General features: G+C 45.2%; 1 protein-coding gene across 8 annotated transcripts in view; it reads right to left on the bottom strand.

Moving 5' to 3' along the window:
- RASAL2 (RAS protein activator like 2) overlaps positions 1-24,927 on the bottom strand; it is a 1,332,618-nt gene that overhangs the window by 220,825 nt on the left and 1,086,866 nt on the right. For all 8 annotated transcript variants that reach the window (XM_069641161.1, XM_069641162.1, XM_069641160.1 and 5 more), the window contains 2 exons: positions 2,368-2,512; positions 1,734-1,878 (listed from right to left, as the gene is read on the bottom strand). In XM_069641161.1, coding sequence (XP_069497262.1) covers positions 1,734-1,878; positions 2,368-2,512 — 290 coding nt within the window. The remainder of the gene's footprint in view (positions 1-1,733; positions 1,879-2,367; positions 2,513-24,927) is intronic.

Genomic DNA, 24,927 nt, shown 5'->3' with positions numbered 1-24,927 from the left:
CTGCTACACTGTATCCAATCGGTTAATTATTCACTTCTATGCTAGATTGTCGTCTTGTTAAGGCTTCTCACCTTCGTTCTGAGACCTTCGACAACGTGCCGAAAGTATGCAGCCCCTCCGCTATAATATATCAATTTGCACGTGCACTGGGTTTCTTAACACATGAAACTCACTGGTCGCTCTGTGGGCTCATGCTGCTTCTTCGCTCCCACGGTTTCTGCCCTTAGGCTCTCTTGTGTTGCTTCTCCTCCCAGGGGAACAAGAACTCTGAAGCCACCAGTAAGGGATTGCCTGCCTGCACGGCTTCCTTTTAAGTCCTGCTGCCGGCTCTCCGGAGATTCAATTCTCCTGCCACGCTCTCACAGACCACTTCTCTCTGCTTCACCACAGCGTCTTTGTGTTCCGGTTTCTTCTGGTCCACGACATCTCGGCTTGGCTTCCTTTCTGCTCATCTCCCAACGTGCTCTGTTTCCTCTCATGGGTTTCTCCTTTTATACAGCATCGGTTGCAGGTGTGAGTTATCAGACTCAATTGCCTGACCCTATTAATGGGACATGTTTGGTTTGAATAATGGTATTCCCCTATAGCCCTCTTCCTCGTGTCAGTACTATACTGGTGTTTCCTAAGGGAGATCTGCATTACTCTTTGAGGATTCTTCCTCATCCCATTACTTGATGTAAATTCAGAGGACAGAACAGGATATGAATGACAATATCCTATAAAGGCTGATGGAGAGAGTAGGGTAAATCAGTGTTGGAAAAGGGGAGATACCATGTCTTATCTCGGTATCTTTGCTTTTTTACTCTCCTTCTAGTTTGGGGAGGTTTCCTGATGTTCCCTGGATTAATGGGATAAGGATAGCAATACTGCATAAATGTCTCAGGGATGGTGGATTTCCCCTGAAAGGAAAGCATGGTATACCGTGCCTCGCCTTCAGCTATCTTCTGACCATTCCTCAAGGACTCTCCACCAAGGTGATGTTCCCTCACTTGTCCACCCCCAAGGGTCGGGATCCAAAAGCGATGGCCCCTCCTTGGCCACCTGACCAGAAGATCCCTGGGGAGTGGAAGTAAGAATACCTTCAAGTTTCTCACAATAGGCAGAAGTTAAACAGATACTAAGAAAACATGCGAAAGAGACAGAAAAAGGCATGATACAGCAAAGAGACCATGCATGAAGCAGTTCAGGAACAGGTGGCATGCAGGAGACAATAGGGGAAAGAGACCGGACAAGCAGAGAGTCATAGTTTGATCTTTGTCCGAGTGGGTTTTGAGCCCTTAGAAACAGGTTCAGGTCATACGTGCTTTACAAATAAAACCGTACAATATAATAAAAATAAAAAACAAGAAATCAAGGAAAATAAGGTGCCTATGTAAAGAGAAGTAGTAGGGGCGAAAGCAAGATACAGTGGAGCAGAGGCAGCACACTATACTATATAGAGAGTAACAAAAGGTGGCATTCAGAGAATTCATAAAGCAAGGTTACACAATGATCAAGAACGAAGGAGAAGCAAGCAGAGACTGCACTATAAAGGAAAGGATACAAGCAGGTGCGAAGTGGGGCAGTAGGAGAGAACAATAAAAGATGGCAGCATACAGAGCAAAGGTACCACATGGAGAGTAAAAAGGAACCACAGGATACAGACCATTGATGTAAAACACGAGAAAAAGGCACAGAAATATGACTGTAAAGAGGGACAGTTGTCGGAACTACCAGACAATGCGAACACTCACCAGTAGCTGTTTATGATCTTGCAGAAGGCCAGCTCACAACACATTTTCAGGTTGCTCTGGTGCTCTGCCAATTCACTGGAGGAGCACTTGCCAGGATCTACCTCACAATTCTCATCGGACTCGTAAAGTGCCTTGATAAACTCCCCTATGAAGAAGAGAACAGTCAAAGGAGTCATGATAAGGTGAAGAAATTACTGCTTTTTTCTAGAAGTGTCAATTTGGTGTATTCTTTTATCTATAAAAGGCTTTGGCTGGGTTCCTGGACATGTCAATTAATTGCATTAATAGTATCTTGTGAAGGCTAATGCTGTTGGTGACAATGGCTAGAAGATATCAAACACACCACACAGGGCTCCCAGCTATGCACTAGGTGTTAACCAGGTGATCAATAAACATTTTTGAAATATGCCTAAAAGCAAATGTCTCAGTCTTTAACCCTGAAACTGTTTTCTACCCCAACCACATCCCCACAAAAAAAAATGTCTACTTTGCACTTAATGAAGCATGTACCCTAATGGAAGTTGTTATTCTTGAAACCCACAGCTCTGAGCAGCAGCTTTGCCCACAAACACTATACTAGATGAGAGTGGATCAGAAAGCCCTTGCTGACATTGCCTCACACCTGCCATCTTACCTAGTGCATCATGGAGGTATTTCTGCCCTACAAGTTTCAAGTACTCCTCAATGGCCTTGGTGGCAAGGGTATTCTCTCTGAAGATCAGAACATCATGTTCTCCGAAGCGATCCACCTCCGACATCACCAAGTCAGTCAGGAAGTCCTTGGGAGAGGGAGGCAAAGGAGACTTTTTGCAGTAAAAAAGCAACATTCTATGCTTGTTCACAGGGAAAGAGAAAGGACACTGAGAAGACATGCATAAATAGTTAACTCTGAATTGAGATCTGTTCAGCTGTCAAAGCTTAGTTGTCTCAGAAACATCCTTTAAATCTATACCACCACCAGGCACTGCCAAGGAGAGTCATACTAAGTCAGCAGTATAATTACCATACCACCTTAGAAACCTACAACAATGAAGGACATGTGAACCGTGGAGGATCTGTGAGGCAGATGAACGGTCACTCAACACCTACCCAGGCTCATTCCATCCCACAAGACCTTCCCCCCGTTACGATGAAAGTAGTGAAATGCTATTGACAGATTCTCCATCAATAGCCCTTCTAACGCCAAAGCACCACCCCACCACTATATGCTAGCTCCTTGAAATAAATAATCAGCAGATGAACCCTCAGGTGCTCAAAAACCATTTACCATTAACCGTTGGCTGGAATACCCCAATTGACACTCCTTAAGAAAACAGTCCAATGTGGACAACTGCTTTACCAGCAGCTTAATACGGGCCAAAGGTTCTAGATAAAGCAGCGAAATCCAAGATGAATACTATGAATATACTGTGTTTTCTCATTTTTCTCCAAAGCTAGATCTGTTTTACAATGCTAGAGCTCGGTAACCAAACACTTAAATAATGTCACGTCCTTTGTAATTGGACACCCAAATTAAAAAGGTTTTGAGGAGGGGGTTCCAGTTGATTTCAATAGGTTATTTTCCCTGTAATTGTTTACCAAGGTTTTGTTTACTCACTGAAGCAGCAAAAGAGGATGAATGATAAAACATGTCCGACTGTGTATTGGGGCAAACACTGCCATTGTGAAAAACAAAGGGGGATCTGTGACTCTCTCTACCAGCACGAACACAGGCCAATGACCTGTTCTTGGGTGAATAACCCCTGGGAGAGACTCTACCAAGTCTTTAGCTCACTGTCCCTTTCACAGAGAAGAAATGTCCCTGCATATCAGCTTTTGTCCTGCCCAGGGGCAGTCCAGCACCGAAATGCTAGGCAATTCTCCTCTGAACAAGAAAGAGTACCACCAGTAACCCTATACACGTGTTTCAGCCTTGTTGGGCATCATCAGTGAGGTGAAACTGTTGCCTCTCTAAGAACAGTGAGCAAGGGGTCCACGTCTGGATCGCCCCATTAACTTAGGGTGAAACCCAAAGTTAATTTATGCAAAACAAAGGGGGTCTGGGAATCTCTCTACCAGCACGAACACAGCCCAATGACCTGTTCTTGGGTGAATAACCCCTGGGAGAGACTCTATCAAGTCTTTAGCTCACTGTTCCTTTCACAGAGAAGACATTTCCCTGCATATCAGCCTTTGTCCTGCCCACTGGTCTTGCTCCAACCTGCGCCTCTCCCCACCGCTGCAAGAGTGGTTCATGCTACCAGGTTCACCCCCTTCCCGACGTGTCCAATCCCATTACTTCAGTCTCATCCGCGTTTCCATTCCATAATACTGTCTCGATCCTGGTTGGATGACTATCTACTCATGTATGCCCAAATCTAAACGGCCTACGACCCCAACCCTTGTATGCCTACTCAGTTGATATTCTTTTTCCACGATCATTCAATTACTTGAATATAAAATTCAGTTGCCATTCTCTTTCTCCTAATATGTCAGATCCTATGTTGCCTCCCATTTCATGCCTAATCCCAATCGAACTCACCCTCCGCATGTTTTTTTTCACAGTTCTCTTCTTCCACTATTCTGCTACCTCACAAGTCTAAGTGCTGCAGCCCCTGTCCAATTCCGGGTGCTATCCTTTTCCTCCCTAAATCACACAGCATAACTTATATTTAGTCCGCTTGTCCTGTAAAAACGCAACCTTTGAATAGATTGGGGCCTCCTATGTATTCTTTATCTTATGATAATTATTCTTCCAGCTTTGCTGCTTTGGAATTTTGTTTTCGACAGGGGCCGCTGTGTGCCATCTCGTCAAGTCGATGTCCCTCGAGGGCCTCTGTTTGAACGTCGACTTCATCATCAGTATAAATAGCACACACAGTGCCCGTTCGGTTCCGTTTTTCCAAGCCAACGCTTTGAAGAATTACTGCCCGCTTCGGTTCTTTAGTGAACTACATCTGCTATATTCGATCAACGAAAATGTCTTCCCCTGTCGGCTCCATCTACGCCTAAGACGGCTTCAAAAAGTGTGAAGACTTTGGATCGAAGATGCCGATCACCGACCCCCACCGCATATGCCTGTGGTGTCTTGGTACCGGTCAACGTACCTCCAAGTGTGGCTCCTGTCAGGCGATGACCGAAAAGGATCTCAGGGAGTGTAAAGGTAAATTGGCAGTGGGGATTTTGCCTTCGAAGTCTCCTTCAAAGAGCTCAAAAAGAAAGACTGAAGGGTCGAGGAATTCCCCAGTCGACGGAAAAGATCACGATCGAGAAGTCACTTGCGCCATTCTTTCTTCGAAGGTGGCCAAGAAACAGTGTCACAGGTCACCTTCGACCTCTAGTGATTCCTCGGCCTAGGTAATCAAGTGTCCAACTAAGTCGGACTCCCCAGCAAAATGGGATGCATTTAGTTCAGAAATGCTTAAGATCTCCGAGAATGCGGACCGATCCCATCAAAGGTTACGAAGAAAGCCCATGCCTCTGTCAACCTGCATCAAGGCAACAAAGGGAAGTCGAAGACGAAATCTTCAAAACCGAGCCATAAGTCGGTAAAGTATCAAGAGAAAAATCGATTTGACGAGAAATGGGAGAGGGCTTCGAAAAGTCAGGAATCCAGTCCATTGAGGGTTCCTTAAAAAAAGACATAAGTCGACAACGCTGAGGCCTTCGCTAACACCGTCGGCGTCGGAAACATTGACGCCAGTGTTAAAGTTGACTCCGACCATATCCACTCCAACTTTGTAGTCGTTGCCGACAATTACTTCGAAGTTGTCGAAGCCAACAGTAACACAGGAAAGGTTTTGAAACCCTTGCCAAAGAAAGACTTAAGTCTTTATCCTCTATCTATGAAGATAATGAACATTCAGATGATAACACACCACAATTTGGGTCACAATATGGCACCCCTAATGTGCCAGAGGAGTTAATCTCAGAAGAGTATAGGATAAAAGACTTGTATGATAATCTCCAGTCGGCCAGTGGTTTACATACCTGTACGGAACTGGATTTTGGTAAACAAGATCTTACTAGCCACGCTGACTCCTCATTTAGGAGGCTGATGAGCAAGGTGATGAGTTTTTAGGTTGCAGCAGGCCTACTCCTTTTCAGCAGGATCATCTTACAGATATTTTGCATCAGGGTCCCCAAAAAGATCCCATTTTAGCATTTCATACTGCAATACAAAAAAGGGTCTCAGCAAACTGGGAGCCACCTGAGACTGCAGCTGCAGTGAATAAAAATGTTGCAAGAAAATAAAAGCCACCCAGCAGTGACCTAGAGTACTTGACAAAACATCCAACAGAAAGTTTGGTGGTTCAAGCGGCTACATCTACTAAGCAATCAGCATACTCTTCTATCCCTCCTGATAAGGACGATAAGAGGGTAGAGGCCTGGGCGAGAAGGGAGTAGTTTCTTACCTGTAACTCCATTTCTCCAGCATTGATATCTTTCATGGATTCACATGCTGTGAATATTCCCCTTCGTCAGGCTGGGAAAACTCTGGTAACTTTAGTATAGTAGTTTTCCGATGGAAAAAACGTAGACACGTTGAGTGTCCTATCGACGTCGTTATGGGTACTTTAGGCAGCACCAATGGGACGTCTAGTGTATAGCTCTGGCCACGCGGCTTCCCTTCATATTTTAACCTCTCCAAAAAGAGGATGTACTAAGAGGCTGTTTGCCTGAAGAGGAAGGCTGGAGGAGGCATGTGAAACGACGAAAGATGCCAACGCTGGAGAAATGGAGTTAAAGGTAAGAAACTACTCCCTTCTCCAGCATTGGGTCTTTCATGGATTCACATGCTGTGAATAGATTGTGTAGCAGTAAGAGCACCTGGAGGAGCATATCAGGCAAACAGAACACAGCCGTTAATCATATTGCCTAACAAGAGAAGGACATAACTAAGTCAATAAAAAAGGAGCAGAGTCAAAAACCCCAGAAGCTGCCCCCCCCAGAGCACCTGCCAGAGGTCGGGAGACGACGCTGTCCGACAAGGAACCCTGGATCTGGGACCATCTGGAAGTGAGAAATTCCTGTGCTGGGCGCATAGAGAGACAGCAATTTGGGATGAGTGGGATGCAGGACGACATGGTGCCGAGGAGAGATATGTACGAGCGTTATGTGACAGAAGTTCCTGGGGTAAACGAGCCCGCTAGGGACAACAGTTTCTCTATCCTCTCCTTCGACGGCTTGACCTGATAGAGAGTTGTCTGGGATTGCACTCCCAAAACAACCAAAGTATTTCAGGGCATAAGAAAGGATTAGTTGAAGTTTATGGCAAAGCCTTGACGTTCTAGACGGAGCATTGTGGCGTCGAGAGACTCCAACGTCTGATCGGAACTTGTCCCCCGGACCAACCAGTCGTCCAGGTACGGATAATCGTAGTGGCCGTTTCTCCGGCGGTAAGCTGCTACAGGAGCCAGAAACTTGGCGAAAGTCCTGGGAGCCGACTTTAGGCCAAAGGGGAGAAACTGAAACTGGTAATGGCTGTTGTCCATCATGAAATAGGGAAATCTCCGATGTCTTGGGTGCATAGGTATGTGAAAGTAAACGTCCTCGAGATACAGAGACGCCAACACCTCCTCAGGTTGAACTGCCTGTTAGGGAGAATTCTCAGAAATTTGCTAATTCCCTTCTACCTTAGAGACCCCCGCAGCTCTTTTGCTGGACTTGAGGACTTCTCATTTCTAAGCTGGAGAGAGTGAGACCTTTTTCCCCACTCTCTGATGTATTTTTTCTGTGATTTATACTCCGTTTCTCTATTGACTTTGGAGTCTGACAAACTCCATAGGCATCATCTTTGCATTGTGACACACGACACACAGCACCTTCAGTGCAGTGGCACAGGGAAGTCGCTTAGATTCCCAAAAGTTTAAATACCTTCTCGTGGTGAAACTACGGTTTCCAAGAGCAGTGAAGTGAAATTGACTTTACTTCCCAATTCTAACTTTCTAGACCAAGCACACACTATTTTACCATAGGGTGCTGGAGGGGATACTTAGTATCCCCTTTGTCTAGTTTCTCCTGTAATATTTTTAGGTTACCCTTTCTACAATTAATGGCTGGTGGCAGTGGTTCACTTTTTACTACCATTGTGAGTTTTTGTACCGCGGGTTTCGTTCGCAGTTCCAATAAGGCACCCATGGGTGCCCGTTTTGTCAAAATGGCCCCGGTCGTCTTTTTTCTCCATTTCTTGTTGGAAAGGTCCTTCTTGAGATTTACTCCACGTACCAAACCAGGTTTGGTCCCTTAGTTCATTTTACTTTGACGGGATTCACGAGTGAAGCCTGTCTCTGGCTCCAGTATGTCTGGCAGGGGCAGGAAGTGAGGGAGGTGCCCGAAACTCCCTATGCTTAATCCCCTTGGTTACTGGAATACACCCAAAGGTGATTGGCCAGCTGGCTGTCCTTGGAGGACAGCCACCCTGCTGTGTGATTGACAGCTAGGCTGGAATGAATTAGAGAAACGTGCATAAAAGGTGAGGGCAGAGTCGACCACTGGATGAAGGAATCAGAGGAAGAACTTGGAACAGATGCCTGGTGCAACTCCTGGACCGTTGGTTTGCCCGGTGAAGCCCTGCTGCTGTGCTGAAGCTCCAAATTAGTTTCGACTAGAGAAGCCCTCCAAGGACGACCTCTCCCCTTGGGTTGGTCTTTAATTAAGTCTGATCCGAGCGGCAGGAAGATCCTCCGGACTTCCCTGAAGCAGGACTGGTCAAGCCTGAGCCACCTCAACAGAGTGCTGCACCCCAGATGCGAGGAAAGTCAAGTGGTATACAAGAACTGCATTGTTGGCATTTGCTGTCAGACGAGAGGAGCTGAAACCGCAAAGTGACGCTGAATTGAAGTTTGCCCATTGCTGCCGCTGACCTTCCCATTGCAGTGCAGGAGCCCCCAGACCTCTGTCTTGTCCCCTCAACTGAGTCACAGGAACACCAGGACCTGCAGAGCTGTACAGGAACAGAAGCCAGCTGGAACCATTTCTTCTAACCAAAGGTACTGTTAAGTTAACATGACTTACCTCTTGTGGTGTAGCCTTACTTTTTGATTCTATGTGGTGTAGCCTTACTTGCTCTCAGTTGAGACTTGTCTTGGTTGCCCTTGCAGAGTTGCTTACAGCTTTGCCCCTCACAAGCCTCCCAGTGAATCTTATTCCTAGACACTTTTCTAAAAATATGGTGCAAGGCTTTTAATTACCTGCAAAGAAGATCTTCAGCACCCCTAGACTTTGTTATACTAACATGGGCTGTCCTGGCTCTCTGGGAGACTATTCTTACCTCTGACTCTGTGCCATTACCTTTCCCCCAGGAAAGGGTTTAATTTACTTGACATTGGAAGGTTTCAAAAGTACTTACCTTTTTATGAATTATTTGTTAACCTTTGTTTTATTCCCCAATCTAACCTTTGCACCAAACTCAGTATTGCGCTAAATGTACCAGTGATAAATCAATGTCCACAGTGTCCTAGCTATTTGAGTCACCTGAGGGTGTAGGCAGTGTGTGTGCCATCCCCAATGGGTATCATCTGATTTAGACAAACTAAGAGTGTGTTTTGAAGTGTATTATAATTGTTACATGTTTTGTTCCCTTCTGAGGAAGGCTTATATAACTGACCGATAAATAAATTAATAATTATTTAATCAAGAAACCTTGAGTGTAAGTGCTTATTTGAAGAACTGTCACTGTGAAACTCTGTTACAACCCTACTGCTCACATTGACCCCTCTTGAGATAAGCCTGGCTGCTCAGCCACATTACCAACCTGTGTAGTACAGACTTATACCAAAGGTTGGGTTCCTATTGCCAGGAGGTCTAGGTTGCTGTAGTCTTCCAAAGGATACTGCAAACAATCTTGCCTAACACTTCCCTTATAACGTCTTGCAACGTTCGCATTCTGAACTTTTGCTTTTTTATGTTCTTGTTGAGCAGCTGCAGGTCTAGAATGGGGCACCATTTTCCGTTTGGCTTCTTGACCACAAAAAACATGGAACAGGTACCGTTTCCTTTTGGCGATGGGGGAACCCTCTCGATTGCCCCTTTTTGCAGCATGAGACGAACCACTTGACGCAAGACGTGAAGGTGAGTCTGAGATGATTTTACCGGAGGAATGGGGAGTTGTGGACGCCTGAACTTTAACGAGTGGCCGTATTGGACAGCTTTCAGCACTCATCTGTCTGTTATTGAATGCCACTTGTTGAGTTGGAATGCCATCCTCTCTCCTTGTTGACTGCCCACATGGTAGACATTGTTGCAGCTTGCTTTGACGGCCACTTTGTGAAGAGGAGGATCCCCTTTTCCTCTGGCTTTGGTACTCCTTGTTGCGTGGGGCAGCTTGGAAGGAAAGTCTGTAGCCCTGGGAGTAGTATGTAGACTTACCGTACCCCTTGTCTCATGCGTTTCCTGAGACACCACGAAAGGATCGAAAGAGGCAAAAAAGACCTTCTGCCCTGCATGGCTGTAAGGGACCTTGCTGTATCAGAGTCCGCTTTCATGGTCTTCAAAGCGTCGTTGATCTTTTCTCCGAAAAGATGTTCCCCCTCACAAGGCATGTCCACAACCTTGTGTTGAAACTCTTACCGAAAGCGTCCAATTTACGGTTCTCATTGTCGGGAGGAGTGGCGCACTTGTGTTGGGCGCAAGCTTTTCTACTAGTCGCTGCAGAAACCACCGACTCCAGTGTAGGCTGCGCTGTCAGGCACCTCAGAGTGGATTCAGGAGCCTTCAATTTCTTTTCCAAGCAGCCCTTGACCGCTGGCTCCGTAAATGGGTGCTTCATCGTACGGAGACCCTCCTGTCATAATGTGATCCAATATAGGGATTGAGAAAACCGCCTTTCTCCTCTTCCCCATGTGGTCAAACAAGAAACAGTCTTCCTTTTCCTCCTCTGGGATAAGATCAAATCCGTGACAGGCTTTAGCCATCATGGCATGGAAGGCCCATATGTCATCAGGCGGAGATGGTTGGACTGGACTACCTGGAGCATACAGGTGCTGGTCTGTATCCCAGGTGTCTGCCCTTCTGGGAGAAGAGACCGTAGATAGGGTGTCCTGTGGGACAATGTCTAGTTGTGAATCATACAGTTCCCATTCCTCCTGATCTCTTCGAGGCGGACTAAAAGCCCTAGGGGAAGGAGGAGGAGGTCTAGCTGGGCATGGTTTCCTGGGGTGAGGCCCTTTGTTTGCACAAGGCATCCGAGGTATCCTTCCGGCAAGGGACAGCACGCAGGCTTTGCAGCAACTGGACCAATAGAGCCTGAGGTACCGAGAGCCTGGCGTCCAATTGCCCTAGCAGAGTTTGCAAAGTAGTGAGCATAGAGAGTAATGAGTGCGAGTTGATGAGAGGATACGGAGGAGGAACAGCCCCCAAACCTGTTAATGTGGGCGGGAGGGAAAGCAAATACACTGCGCGCTGAAGGCCCAACAACGATGGATCCAGTTCAGGTTGTTCAGAATCCTCTTCCTTGGCTTCTGATTCAAAAGTTGCGTGCTCGTCGTAGACGGTTGCCTCAAAGTCAGAGGTGATATGTTGGAGTATGTCCTGCAGCAGTATGGTTGGAGACCTTTCTAGAAGAGGTTGCTCTGTGGATGCAGCTGCATGCTTTGATGTTTCCCTGGTAGACGTGTCTCCCGTTACCAATTCAGGCCGAATTGATCTTGCAGAGGAAGTATGTGTCGCCAGCGACTTAATCTTTTTCATTGTCAACGAGGTTGTCGACGGCATGGTCGTCATCGGGACAGTGGATGACGGGGTTGTCGTCGACGGGAGAGTCGTCGACGAGGGTCGAGTCTTAGTTGCGGTCTTTGTCACCAGTACCACCATAGATGAGGAAGGAGGTCGCCAGGATGATGACTTGGACTTGTGCTTCGTCGACTCATGACAGGAAGAGGACCTATGGAATGTCGATGAAGAGTGATGCCTGTCCCTGGATGAAGACCTCTTCGTCGAGGAGGAGTGAGGCCTAGATTTCTCCTTATCCGATGACAATCCCTTGCGGGCTGGGTCTGTGGATTTTTGCGGATATGAGCCTGTCCCCTTCGGTGTAGCAGTGTCCTGAGAGGGGGAACTTGCGACACCCTCAACACTCGAAGAAGGCCGTTTAGCAGAAGATGTCTTGGCTTTTTTCCCCCAAGTGGATGAATGCCTGGGCTCACCTGAGCGCAGTTTTTTTAGGTAGCAGTTCTTCTGACCTGGACCTTTGGCGTGATGACAACCTCTTGCCTGCAGGAGTGGAATACCTTCCCCCGCGTGAAGAGCCGACCTCCGAAGCCGGATAGGCACCCTCGTTCAGCCAGGATATTATGCACCCGTTTCTGTCCTTGAGGTCTTTTGGGAGAACCCCTGACAGATGTCGCAGTTTTCTGCAGAAAGATTGGGGTATAAATAGTATAGCGTCTCTGAATGCCTGTCTCCCTCGTACACATTCTTGAGGCCGCAGATCTCACATGGCCTGAATAAAGATTTCTTTGGACGCGAAGATGCAATAACGGGACCCCGCCAGACAGCTTTCCGGTCCGAGACTGTAAACAGTGAAAACTGAAGCAAAGAAGACAAAACTTTCACACAAAAAGACAAATTCTCTGTGAGAGAATGCAAGGTAATCCCAACGGTTTGGAAGATGGTTGGAATCTGAAAGGAAGCCACGGTGATAGACCTTTCCACTCGACGCCCCACTGGTGCCGCCTAAAGCACCCATAACGACATTGATAGGACACTCAAGGTGTCTACGTTTTTTCCATGGGAAAACTACTATACTTAAGTTACTGCATTAAAGTCAACTAACGCAACTTATACCTTATCAAAGTTTACGTTTACCCTGTGGGACCGCGTAGCTATGGTGGCTGATGTCATGTTGGAAGGTGAAGAAAGAGAAGGCTTCCTGGCTATTATCAGGGCTAATAGCCACCCTCACCACCGAAGGTGAGAGCTCAACATATTCTGCAGATGGTTCCCAAATTCCAGAATGCCCAACATCTTCCAGCCTTCGATTTTGTGAGGTTGCTCTGGCTCATGGCATCCTGCATTTTTCTGGTGTGGAGACCCGCCTCAGAATGAGATCCCTCCAATGGGCTCTCAGGACTCAATAGTCCCAATTCTCAGGCAGAATGTCAGACAACCTGAAAGTTCCAAGCAGAGTCTGTCAAGACTTCTGTGTTGGGCTTGCAGAGACAACATTCTCAAGGGAGAATCTTTTTGGCAACCATGGCCGGAGATAACTGTAGTGACGGACACCTCACTCACGTGGTGGGGAGCCCAAGCCAACCAACTGACAATCAGTGGTCTTTGGTCTCCATCGGAGTCCAAACTACACATCAACCTTTTGGAGCGGAGGGCAATCAGACTAGCGCTGAAGGCCTTTCTGCCCTCTGTACGGGCAAAGAATGTCCTGATAATGGACAACATAGTGTCCATGTACTACCTCAACAAGAAAGGAGGTGTATAGTCACTACCACTGTGCAGAGAATCAATGCAGCTCTGATTCTGGGCAATTGAAGAAGGAATCTCCATATCGGCAGTTCACCTAGCCGGCGAAAAGAACACGGTGACGAACACTCCGAGCAGGCAGAGCACAGTCTCCCACAAGTGAGAACTAGCTCAGGAAGTCTTTTTAAAGATCTTGGCCCTTGGATCTGTTTGCGACCAACCGTAAGTGCAAAGTGTTCTGCTCCAAGGAATCAACCCCAAGAGGAGATCTATGAGACGTGTTCGTAGTGGACTGGGAGTTTACACTCCTGTACGCGCTTCCTTCAGTCCCAGTCATTCCTCATGTGATCAGGAGGTTGAGAAAGTTAGGGAAATCCAGGAGGACGTGATACCCGGACGTTCTGGACATGTCTATCTGCCCTCCAATGCGTCTTCCACAAAGAGAGGACCTTCTCTCGTGAGAAGAGGTTCGGGTTCTCCATCCAGAGGTCAAGACTCTCACCCTTCACGGATGGTTTCTGAGAGGTTGAGATACAAGGATTGGGACCTCCCGGATGATGTAATGGAGATCTTGCTTTCTGCCAGAAGACCAGCAACAAAATCTTTGTACCGTTGCCAGTGGAACAAGTTCAGCAGTTGGTGCAGATATAAGAATGTGGATGCCTTACTATGTGACAAACCTATGGTGCTTTCTTTTTTGTTACATTTGGTGAATCTGGGGCTCCAGATCAGAATAATTAAAGGTTACCTGGTGGTGCTATCTATTTTCAAGCACTCAAGGATTCATATTTTAATCCCTCCGATTGTTCAATTCCTAAAGGGTCTTACTAATGTATTTCCACCAGTACCATTCCAAGTCCCTTTATGGGATCTTAACCTGGTGTTAACATTTCTAACATGCATTCCTTTTGAGCCTATACACTCATGTTCAATAAGACTACTAACCTTGAAAACTGCTTTGCTAATAGCAATACTGTTAGCCTGCAGGGTAAGCAAGTTGCAGGCCCTTTCCTGTAAACCCCCACATACACTTTTCTGTAAAGACAAAGTTGTTCTCATGGTGAAACCTTCTTCTCCGACTTCCACTTGTCGCAAAAAATAAGTTTGCCAACTTTCTATCCACCTCCTCATCCTGGAAAAGGAGGAGGAAACATTACACAGGCTAGACCCAAAAAGGGCTCTCAGTTTTTATATATCATTAGTGGCCACATTTTATCAAACTGAGCAATTATTCATTGGTTATTGTGAAAAACCTGAAGGTGTCTCCCTAGCTAGTCCCTGGGGATCTGGCCCCCCCAAAACCCCACCGAATTTTCCAACACAAGTACTTTCACACAACACAAAAGACAATGGATTAACACCAGAGCCGTTTGTTTACCTGACATGTCCCAATATAAGGGTCAGACAAAGTCAGGCAACTGATCAGAATCACACACACCTGATGGCTCTTTCCTTTCCCCACAGGGATAAACGGTGGAGCCTGAGAGCAAAGTAAGAGCAAGACAAGTACGGCAGACAGCACGATGAGATGGCTACCACACGGCAGTTCAAGAGAAGGAGAAAGGCAGCAGGAACCGAGAGGGTGGCGAGGAGAGGAGTGACCTTGCCCTTTTCGTCCCAGACCGCAGAGCCTTCATGGAAGAGAGCCGAAGACCGTGAACAATAGCACAAGTGTCCTGCAGCAGATGTCAGCGGTCCACAGGGCAAACCTATATTGATAAGCAGGTGCTAGGGAAGCTCCCGCGCCCGTGGTACCGGCCTTGACTCCAAAGAGGCAATAGCCAAGCGGTTCATCACAGTCGGTGAGCAGTCGATAAGAACCGGGCTGTGTTGAATGAGAAGTGCACAGTGGCAAGTCTGAATCAAGTTTAATGAACTTTAAATGAACTGTTAAAAGTGTGAAGGGGAGACCAGCTACAGAGGGAAAGTGGCACCATGTGGGTGCTAATTCAAGAGATTCTGGTCGAGCCCCATATGAGCGAAACTACAAGTACCAGAAGGCAGTAGGAGGGCCAGCAAAATAGGTCAAAGTGTTCACACAGAGGGTCGAGCAAAATCCCTGTACAATCGAAAGACTGATCTACAACCACTTTGCTAGTGCTTTCGCAGACGACATGCTCATAACAGTGGCCCCAACCGGAGACCTCCCCGAGGGCAGTAGACCTAGAACTCACCCAGTACGGAGCAGTGGCCAGATTAAAAGTGAACAAACAAACCTGAAAACCTCACCCTCACGACCAAGGCAGAACAAAATCTCAAAAAGACCTTCCAGTATAGGCGGGTAGATAACTCCATAACGTATCTAGGGGTAAAATTGGCCAAATCAGTGGGAGGATTATACCAAGCAAACTACCATCCCCTCTAGGAGAAGCTTAAAACTAAATTAATTGACTGGTGCCCTCTGACAATAACATGGATGGTGCACATTAATGTCCTAAAAATGGTTGTGCTCCCACAACTACTCTACTATTTTACGGCGCTCCCGATCCGCATTCCTCCGGCCTTTTTTAGATGCCTCCACAAAATCACGAATCAATTTGTCTGGAATAAAAAACCTCTGAGACCAGCCGCCAAACTAATGAGAACCTCAAATTCCCAAGGGGGAATGGGGGAACCGGACTTCAGGGCCTACTACACGGCCGCCCAAACGAGGGTCATCAGAGACTGGCAAAAGGACAACTGGGGGAAAATATAGAGACCCATGGACAGAGGTATAGCAGAGGGTAATTTGGAGGGAGTCTTGTGGAAGCCCAAACCAGACAGACCGGCGCAAATGTATAGTAGCTCAATCTTATCAGCTGTGGGAGACGCATGGGACTACGCTGTAAAAAGGGCACACATTACCACCTACCCTTCCCCATATACACCTCTATTTGACAACCCGCAATTCACACCAGGACACAAAACACTCACATTTGAGGCTTGGCAACAAGGGGGATTCCAGAGGGTTCAACGGACACAAGGTTAAGCTTTCTAAGCAATACAAGGCTGACTTCGGCTTGGGGGGGAAAAGCAAAGGTACAGCTATGATCAACTGAGGCCCTGGCTACTACACCCCTCCACAAAAGAAGCAGGGACCCGTCAACTAACCCCATTCGAGAAGGACCTAAACACAGACCCCAGGGACAGGAGAGTGGTTACATCTATATACAAACCCATAAAAGAGGGAGAGGACCCCTCCCCCCACCAGAGCATATATGAATAAATGGGAAGAGGCCACAGGATGCACATTAGAGGAAACAGAGTGGAAAAAACTGTGGGTGCAGGTTCCTCAATTATCGAGATCCCTCCAAGTCAGAGCGATATGGCTGTAACTAATACTCCAGTGGCACTTAACACCGGTCAGGTTACATAGAATATACCCAGGGACCTCACAACTTTGCTGGAGGGAATGTGGAGGGGAGGGTACTTGGAGCCACATATGGTGGGAATGCCCAAAAATAGATAGCTAATGGAGTGGCATTCAGGGAGCAATCGAGCAGGCTCGAGGGGTCAAGAGTGGAGGGAACAGGGGACTAGCAATGATAGAACTCAAAGGGGTCCGAGAGGACATCAGTTCAAAGCCAAACTGTAAACTCTACGTGACCATGATGATGGCTGTAACTCTGATTCTAGCGCGTAAGTGGAATGCAAGAGAACCCCCACAGGACCACGAATGGGTAGCAAAAATCGGGTCATTTGTGGCCATGGAATGTCTCACTTACTCGATACAAGGGGAGCACAATAAATTCAGCAATGACTGGTCAATCTTAATGAGATACTTAAGGGACGGTGCACGCCGAGCATGGTGTCCTATGTCTATGAGCCTCCTGGGAATAACAGACCCCTCCCCGGGGGAAGGCGACCAATGAAAGACTTACATCGGTGAACTAACACGAAGAAAGACCCAGAGGAGACCATCAATGCCAAGGTAGGACCACCAGAGGAGCAGTGCCAGCTCAAGGACAGTACCCGGATCAGAGAGGGGCGGGTGGGAGGAGAGGGGAAACCTTCATGTTGCAAGATATTGCTTAAAAATGCAAATAACTTATTGGAAAAAAAGTGGTACTTTAACAAATGGGCATTTGCAGTCTGTGCTACTCTATTCGTAAACATCAAGCACCCCACCAACAATAAATTATAGAAAACACTTTTAGTGTCTGCTATGAGGAAAGGCATGCCAAAGGCATTATTAGTGCCTAACTCAATGCTACCATTTGATCTGCCTTGGAAGGATAAAAGGCCAGTGTTCGACTTGAGACTTACAGGCTACTCTCACACCTCTGCAATAGATAAATTGTCCACAGACCAAGCTTAACAGTTAGCATAGCCCAACTAAACTAAACCTTACTAAAAAAGTATGATGCACTGTAAAACCATCTGCTGTATAATTAATTCATTACAATAATTCGACTCGTAGGCCAATAGGCAATCACATAATGGCCATAGAGTAGTTCTATTGCATAAATCTTCAAAGAAGGTAAGATTAAGTAATTTTGAGATTTGGAATGGCAAACATTAGACCTTTCTCCTAACTCCTTTATCTGAATTAATTTTCCTATTACTGCCCACCGAGGCCTGACCAGGGCTTCAGAAACGCTTTTGAAGAAAGCAGCTTTCCTCCATTCATTTCAGGTTGCAAGTAAGACGATTTTTAAGGAATAAAATGATAATTCCCATTGCCAATATAGGTATTATTTAAGTGAGCCAAATGATATTGTAACCCTAAAACTCATGTCATTTTGTAATCTAAACTTCATTGCAGGTAGCATTTAATGCAAACTGAAAGATGCATTTTTACATTAACTTCCTCCTCCAACCAGGCAGTAACAATAGAGGAGCTACTTCCTGTGCGGCTGCTTTGTTTGTACCACTGATGAGAACATACAGATGTGGAGAGATTTTGACAGAAGCCGGAGGAGGCTCCTATGCGTCCGTTTCCTAGTTTCTTGTTGGGGTATTTACATATTTTTCGCAAACAAAAGGTGACTGAAATGCGGTTTATCCTTGCTAACTGAGTATTTTCCAGGACACGAAGAGAAAATCTGATCATGAAGAGATTTCACTCTCTGATCCGAGTCCAGAGATAATTGCCACATGAATGATTAAAAACAAATGCACCCAAATTCATAATGTACTCTACAAGACTTGCCCCCAGATCAGGAGTAGTCAACCTGCCACTCTACAGAATGGTTTGGCCTATAACCCCTATCAGCCCCAGCGAGCACAGTTAGTGGTAGGGGGATCATGGACTGCAGACTAAAACTGCTGGAGAATGTGAGGTTAGCTACCCCTGCTCTATATTATCAATGGGGGGTGTGGGGGGGGAGGTTCCTTGCTACCCAGTGGCAACATCATTGCATTACAGCTCCATGTAAACCTCACACTTGTAACAAGATCCTAGTATGCTACCACTACCAGGTCCAGCCAAAGACTTTCTACATAACATTGTCACCGTCCACCCACAACTGTACCTACCTAAGCCTCGAAGGCCTCTCTGAGAAAATATACTGCAGAAGAGAGCACTGTGCAGACAACTTTAATACAAATCAACTACAGATGTCTAAACTATTCTGCTGGTCGTTTTGTCAGACCACCTCCTGATAGATACTCTTCAATTTACCCCGCCTGCCACTACACTTAAGCATCTTCAGTCCACCAACAATTGAGTCTGCGCAAACAACAGAATCAAATCCAGCAACTTCAAACGCCTCACCAAATGAATGGTTTCAGAACGCAATCTTGGATAACCTGATCACCAACTACATGCTCGACAACCTCAACCCGACCATAGTCCAAGGCAGTTGTTTCATGTGCTTCACTTCAGAATTGGAAAATCTAGGCTAAGCACAATAATTGGTACAACAAATCCATAATCTCTTAAAAAGGACAGGAAATCAGGTGGCACATACCCAGACACCTTCAACATATATAGCTAAGCTGAAATAAGCAATTTACTAAGAATTCATCTGCACAGTGAGGCAAGAATACTACACCACTGAAGTACTTGAAGCAGAAAAGCACACACATAAAACTATTCAAAGCCTCCTCTTCTATTGCCCAAACCCTAAATCCTTGTACGGGTCTGTCTTCTTTACAGCACCAGTGTATCGCCTGCTCTCCTGAATCCACACACTCCCAGCCAAAAAGCCCAACCCCTCTTAAGCTTTTACAGAAATTCTTCAAATTAACAAGGGGGGTCCTGGGAGTCCCTCTGCCAGACATTAGTCCTGGTTACGAGAGACTTACCCAGAGTCTTTAGCTCACTATCTTTCACAGAGAAGAAATATCCCAAACATATCAGTCTTTGCCCTGGGGCAGTCCAGCATCGAAATGCTAGGCAACTCTCCTCTGAACAAGAGTACCAACAGAAACCCCAGACACGTGTTTCGGTCTGGTTGGACCTCATCAGTAGGGTGATCTGTGCCTCTCTAAGAATAGTGAGCAAGGGGTCCACGTCTGGATTCCCCTAGTAACTTAGGGTGAGACCCAAAGTTACTTAAATATGCAAATTAACAAGGGGGGTCCTGGGAGTCCCTCTGCCAGACATTAGCCCTGGTTACGAGAGACTTACCCAAAGTCTTTAGCTCACCATCTTTCACAGAGAAGAAATACAGAAATTCTTGGCATCTATCGTTCATTAAAATTAAAAACAGGCTGTTGTTGCCAACAGGTAACCCAAATACACTCCTGCAGGACTTTGTCCCTTTAAATTCAATTATACTTGTTCTTGATAATTTATGCAATTCCAACAAAACAGAAAAATATTGCAGAGTGTGCTTAATTGCACACATGACAGCTTAATGAGAATTTATAACAACTGACTCTCCTTAGTGCCGACGCGTTTCGGAATAATTATCCATCTTCAAGGCTTCAAAAAGCTGCCTTTTTCTTTAGTTAATTAAAATTCTTGAAGTAACCTACAAGGAACAATCTAGTTTTACTCATTTGTTCTCTTATTTAGATAAAAATTCAACTGAATGTAAATAGAAGTCACTAACCTCTTGTTTCTAGTGCCAACCTTTATGTGTGCCTAAAAGAAAAAACAGATTCCATCAACAGTAAAAATGGTCACAGATCTTTTGACAGGACTCTAGGGCATAGTGCATCAAGGAAGGATGAAAACGCTCACCCAAGTCCAGGATACACAGGACACTGTTGGTATTCCTTTTACCCTCAAGCTTATTCAGAGTCCGCTACAATAATTTAGAAGAACATGGCGTTACCTTCCTTCCAGTAAGTCAATGTATGGCTAACCCCTCTCAGTCAGTACTTACTTTGTGTAGGTTCACAAGTTAACAGACGATGAGGCAGCATGTGATCGCCATCTGTATAATAGACACTAGCTTGTTCTGTTGTTCGGAGGTCATCTTGGAATATCTTTTTCCAACTTATTGTGCCGCAATATTGATTAGGATGCCCATCACCCTCTGATTTTCTCCTGCTCTTAACTTCCAGATACCAGTATTTCTTTTTATTCTGCTGCTGCAGTTGTCTATTCCATTCCATGCATGTTCCCACACTTGAGCAACTGATTAATTTTATTTTAATCTATGCTGCAGTTCGTGCTGAGCCAACAAAGTTCTCCTCCTATAGTATGACCAGCAGCGGAGAAGTGGACCAGGAAGTCAGTCGAGTGTTCTGTGCCCGTAGCGGTTATTGCCCTAATCAACTAGGATCCAGCGGCTATCGCGGACGCCGATTTACGGTGGTGCTTCCTACACCTTAGCAGCAGTTTAACTGTCTGTGTTGGATATTAAATATGATTACCTGTTGTATCTTGGTAGCGCTTCCTCTTTCCCCCAGGAGGGGTGGAGGCACAGATCTCTTAGGCATAGTCTACTCAGAATCTCAGGTTCCATAGCATACTCAGATCTTATTTTGTTTTGTTTACTTTATTCGGTATAAAAACCTAGTCAACTCAACCCACTTTCAACAGAAAATCTGAGTTACTTCCACCCTCTTTCCCAATATTTTCATCCTTACTATCCAGGTCCTATGAACATAGCAGGCTACTAAGAATACAACATGAGGCACCACCAAGTCCCTACAAGGTTTTACTGCTTCACTGGTGGAACATAACCTAGACTCCCCCAAGTAATGGTCTTCAATATTGGCGTCTCAAATCTTTCAATTATGCACAAAGAAACCACATTGTTTGAAACGATAAGTATCACTAAGAAATATGTCCGGTTCGGTAGATGGTTGGAGAATTTGTAAATCAGGTATCACACCCATTCACATTATCTCTTTAACAGTGATCGGTTTATGTAGAATGAACATTTACACATTTTTTCAGTGAGTCATAGACACTAACATGCTAACCTCCAAACAGAGGCGTTGTCATGGGGACAGTCCCGCCCTCCCGTTGCCATGGGAGGGTGGGACACGAGGCGTACGTGCTCCTGCAGTAATGCGGGAGTCCGACGCCTCGCAGCGTCGCCATGACAATGTTTAAAAACAAAGTGAAGCCGCGCGTTCTCGCGGCTTCACTCACAGAAGAATGGATTGAAGTCTGAGAGGTAAGACTCTACAGCATACATGGTTGCAATGAATAGCAATAGATAGCTTGCACATTTAATTCAATGCCTGAAATTGAACGGCATTCGAGGATACATACAACATATGGCGCATGTCGGACAGAACGGAATAGATAGAGGTAGGATCCTCATAGATATATCTACATGCTCATAAAAATAGATTTGAATGGCATATTCCGGATATTAAGATTGATTGTAATTTTTATAATTTCTCTGTTTTTTCCAACCCTGCAACGTTGATGACATCCTATATGCACACAATTGGCACGTACATGTATGTTTATTATTCTGTTTCCACATGGATGTTCCAATCTAGTTTTGAAACCATATGTATATCTCTTTGAATGAACGTTCTTTGAATACATTTTGACAAACTTATGACGACATATGTAGTAAAATGTGCAGCCCTGAAGATGGTACTTAATTGCACCGAAATGCATTGGCATATGTACATGGAATAGACCTTCGTATTAGAATTCGGTCTCATTACTCGCCACTTGAGAAAATATCAACACAGGAATGTGCATTAAATAGTTCCTGTACTTTGACGTGTTTCATTGGATTGTGTTCTTATTAAGAGAATAGTACATTTTTTGCAAAGAAAGAAAAAATATGCAAAAGAAATCTAAAAGTAAATAATTATTCAATTACTAAAGCACCAATTGAAGCCAACAGAGTGCCAGATCTAATGGGGTAGTTTCACTTCCATTTTTTTTTGCTATTGGTCCAGATGCTTTTCCACTCTTTTGAAACTTGATAGCCCTCTGTACTTCTACTGTATTAAGCAGGACAATTTCGACTCTGGGATCACATTATAAGCACAGCTCCAACGTGTCATTCTGGTTTTGTCCCAAACTGTGGATTCCATACAATTTTGAAAAATGCTGCCACCAGATTTCTGCTGGGATACAGCATTGAAGAGTTTGGTCCCCAATCAGGTTTGTGCCAGCTACCAATTACCAAATAAAGGGTATCTTCTTCATATGCTTTTAGCAGCTCATCCTATGTTTGTGCAACAAAATACTTATTTTTCTGTGCAGTTAGGGCCTTGTAATCAGTTTTATATAATCGGAGCTGTGTCTTATCCACAAATTCAACCATTAACTATCAGATACACTATCTGAGCAAACCTATACAAGATTTTCCAAAATTGCCTTGTAAGTGCATTCACGGCTTTGCCCCTGTCTATTTAACATTTAGAATTGTAAGCCACCGTCCTTCTCGTACACTGCGATCGATGGAAAAAGGCCTGTTGGTAGTTCCCCCTTCCACAACTAGTACCTGGGGTGAGAGACGTATCTCCATTTCAGGCCCTCGAGCCTGGAACTCCCTTCCTTTACACCTACAGCAAATAAACTATCTTTCAGAAACATCTGAAAACGTATTTGTTTGCGTAGTTCTACGATTCATTTGGCATAGTTAAGTTGTTAGCTCATTACAAATCCATCGGCTCCTAGATGCAGTTCGCTGCCAAGTTCTCTTATGGGATATTCACATTACAAATTCAAAAATCAAATCATATATAGCTGGTTTGGTACCCCGTTCAACTACCCTAAGCCATTTCACTGATTTAGCGAGGTGCCCCATTAGAGCTGAGCGCAATTCTCAGGCAGGGGATTATGGTCACTTTCCATCCTTTTATGGATCCTGAATTTACTTACGCTAGCGCAGTCCTTAGCTGAAACCATAATTTAATCAATAAGGTTACTGCTGTTACATCCAATAAAGGTTACTTTAGCAGGTTGATCTTCTACAAGCCTGCCGTTGCAAGCCCTAAGTTCCATATTATATAGAATGTGTGCTATATCAATGGCTCAATGGTGGACCCCTTTTAGGGGCACTGCTACCAGGGTGGGGATATCCCAGGCACTATCCTGGTCTTCCAACAGTCCCCCCAGTTCCCTTATGGGTTTTGTTTGCTAATTTAAGCCACCTGTAATGACTATGCAGGTCTTTGTATAATTGGATCCCTTCCAAGAATGTCAATTCTTGTATTTTTCCACTGCAGCCAACCCTTTATCTTCAGATGGTCTAATGTAAAGATTGAATAAGAGGGTCCAATGATCTTCCCCAATGCAAACAGCCAAATGCTGACGCTCTTCTATTCCTGTTGAGCAAACATTTGCCTTCCATTTTAGTGCCATCTCCATTATAATGAGAAGGCCCCCTCTTGGTCTACTCCGGTGTCTCTCTGGCAGGGACCTGAAATCCTTGAGATCCCTGTAAAGTAATCTCCACTATTGCTCAAATTACCTGCAAAAGAATCGACTGGAAAAGCCTTAAAAAAAAAATCAGTCCAATAGAGTCCTCGAGATTTTTTGCGATTCCGGTAATATTCCAGGATAAGAGAAAGCAACCAATGTCTGGAGGAGGGCTATTGGGGCCCTTTCCCAGTCAATCCATTTCTTCTAGGGTTCCCTCATCTGCGTCTTTCATCATTCTCCCCATCCCCTGTCTTATTAAGGGGATGAAAAACCCATGAGGCGGGGGAGAAACTTGAAGTCTAAATTCCTGATTGTCAGCTAGCCCTTTATTACTAGATATAGGGGCATGGGGACTGATAAAGATAGCAGTGCCCTTTGGCAGAAATGCCCGGAAACCAATTGCCAGAATTCCATCAGCTAGGTCCCATGTCCGAAGGAAGACCTGTATGTAGTCAGAAAATGAGATCTTACTATATCTGAACTAATGATGCATAAGCAACCCTTAGCATGTCTTATAAAGGATGCATTTGTTTTTCAAGGCGTCCTCATCCTCAAAAGAATTACGTGAGGTCTTGGGACGTTAAACATTGTGACAAAAGGTGGATTCCTTAACCGCTCCCCATTGCAATTTACGGATCTTACGCCAATGTTTCTTCTGAGATTGACACCCACACACTTGGTGTTAGTCACTTTGAACGCAATGTTCATTGAGTATGTTTATGTTTAGAGTCCATTCTTGGTTTGAGAGGAAGGGACCCATCAGATATCACAGGTCCAGTATTGTCTTGACCTAGTGCTGAAGCTCTTTTAGTATCAATCATATCAGACAAAGTTGGGATTGAAATTCCTCTCGCCCGCGGGGCCTTAGGTGATTCATCGTAAAGGATAGGGCCAAATAACTTAAGGATCACTGCCCTTGAATTTTGATGATAATATGGGAACATTGTCTTTCAGATTTTTTATTTCTCCCACCAATTCCCAGAGGCAACTACCCAATTATTCGGCAATTAGGGACTTCATTTCAATTAAAAAGCCCCCAACATCTATGTCCAAGTACTCTGAGGTTTATAGGGACCA

Source organism: Ambystoma mexicanum, chromosome 1q (assembly GCF_040938575.1).
Source record: "Ambystoma mexicanum isolate Mex_15411 chromosome 1q, UKY_AmexF1_1, whole genome shotgun sequence".
NCBI classification, from domain to species: Eukaryota; Metazoa; Chordata; class Amphibia; order Caudata; family Ambystomatidae; genus Ambystoma; species Ambystoma mexicanum.
The sequence above is the reverse complement of the archived record's forward strand: the minus strand, read 5'-3'. Positions and strand labels throughout refer to the sequence as shown.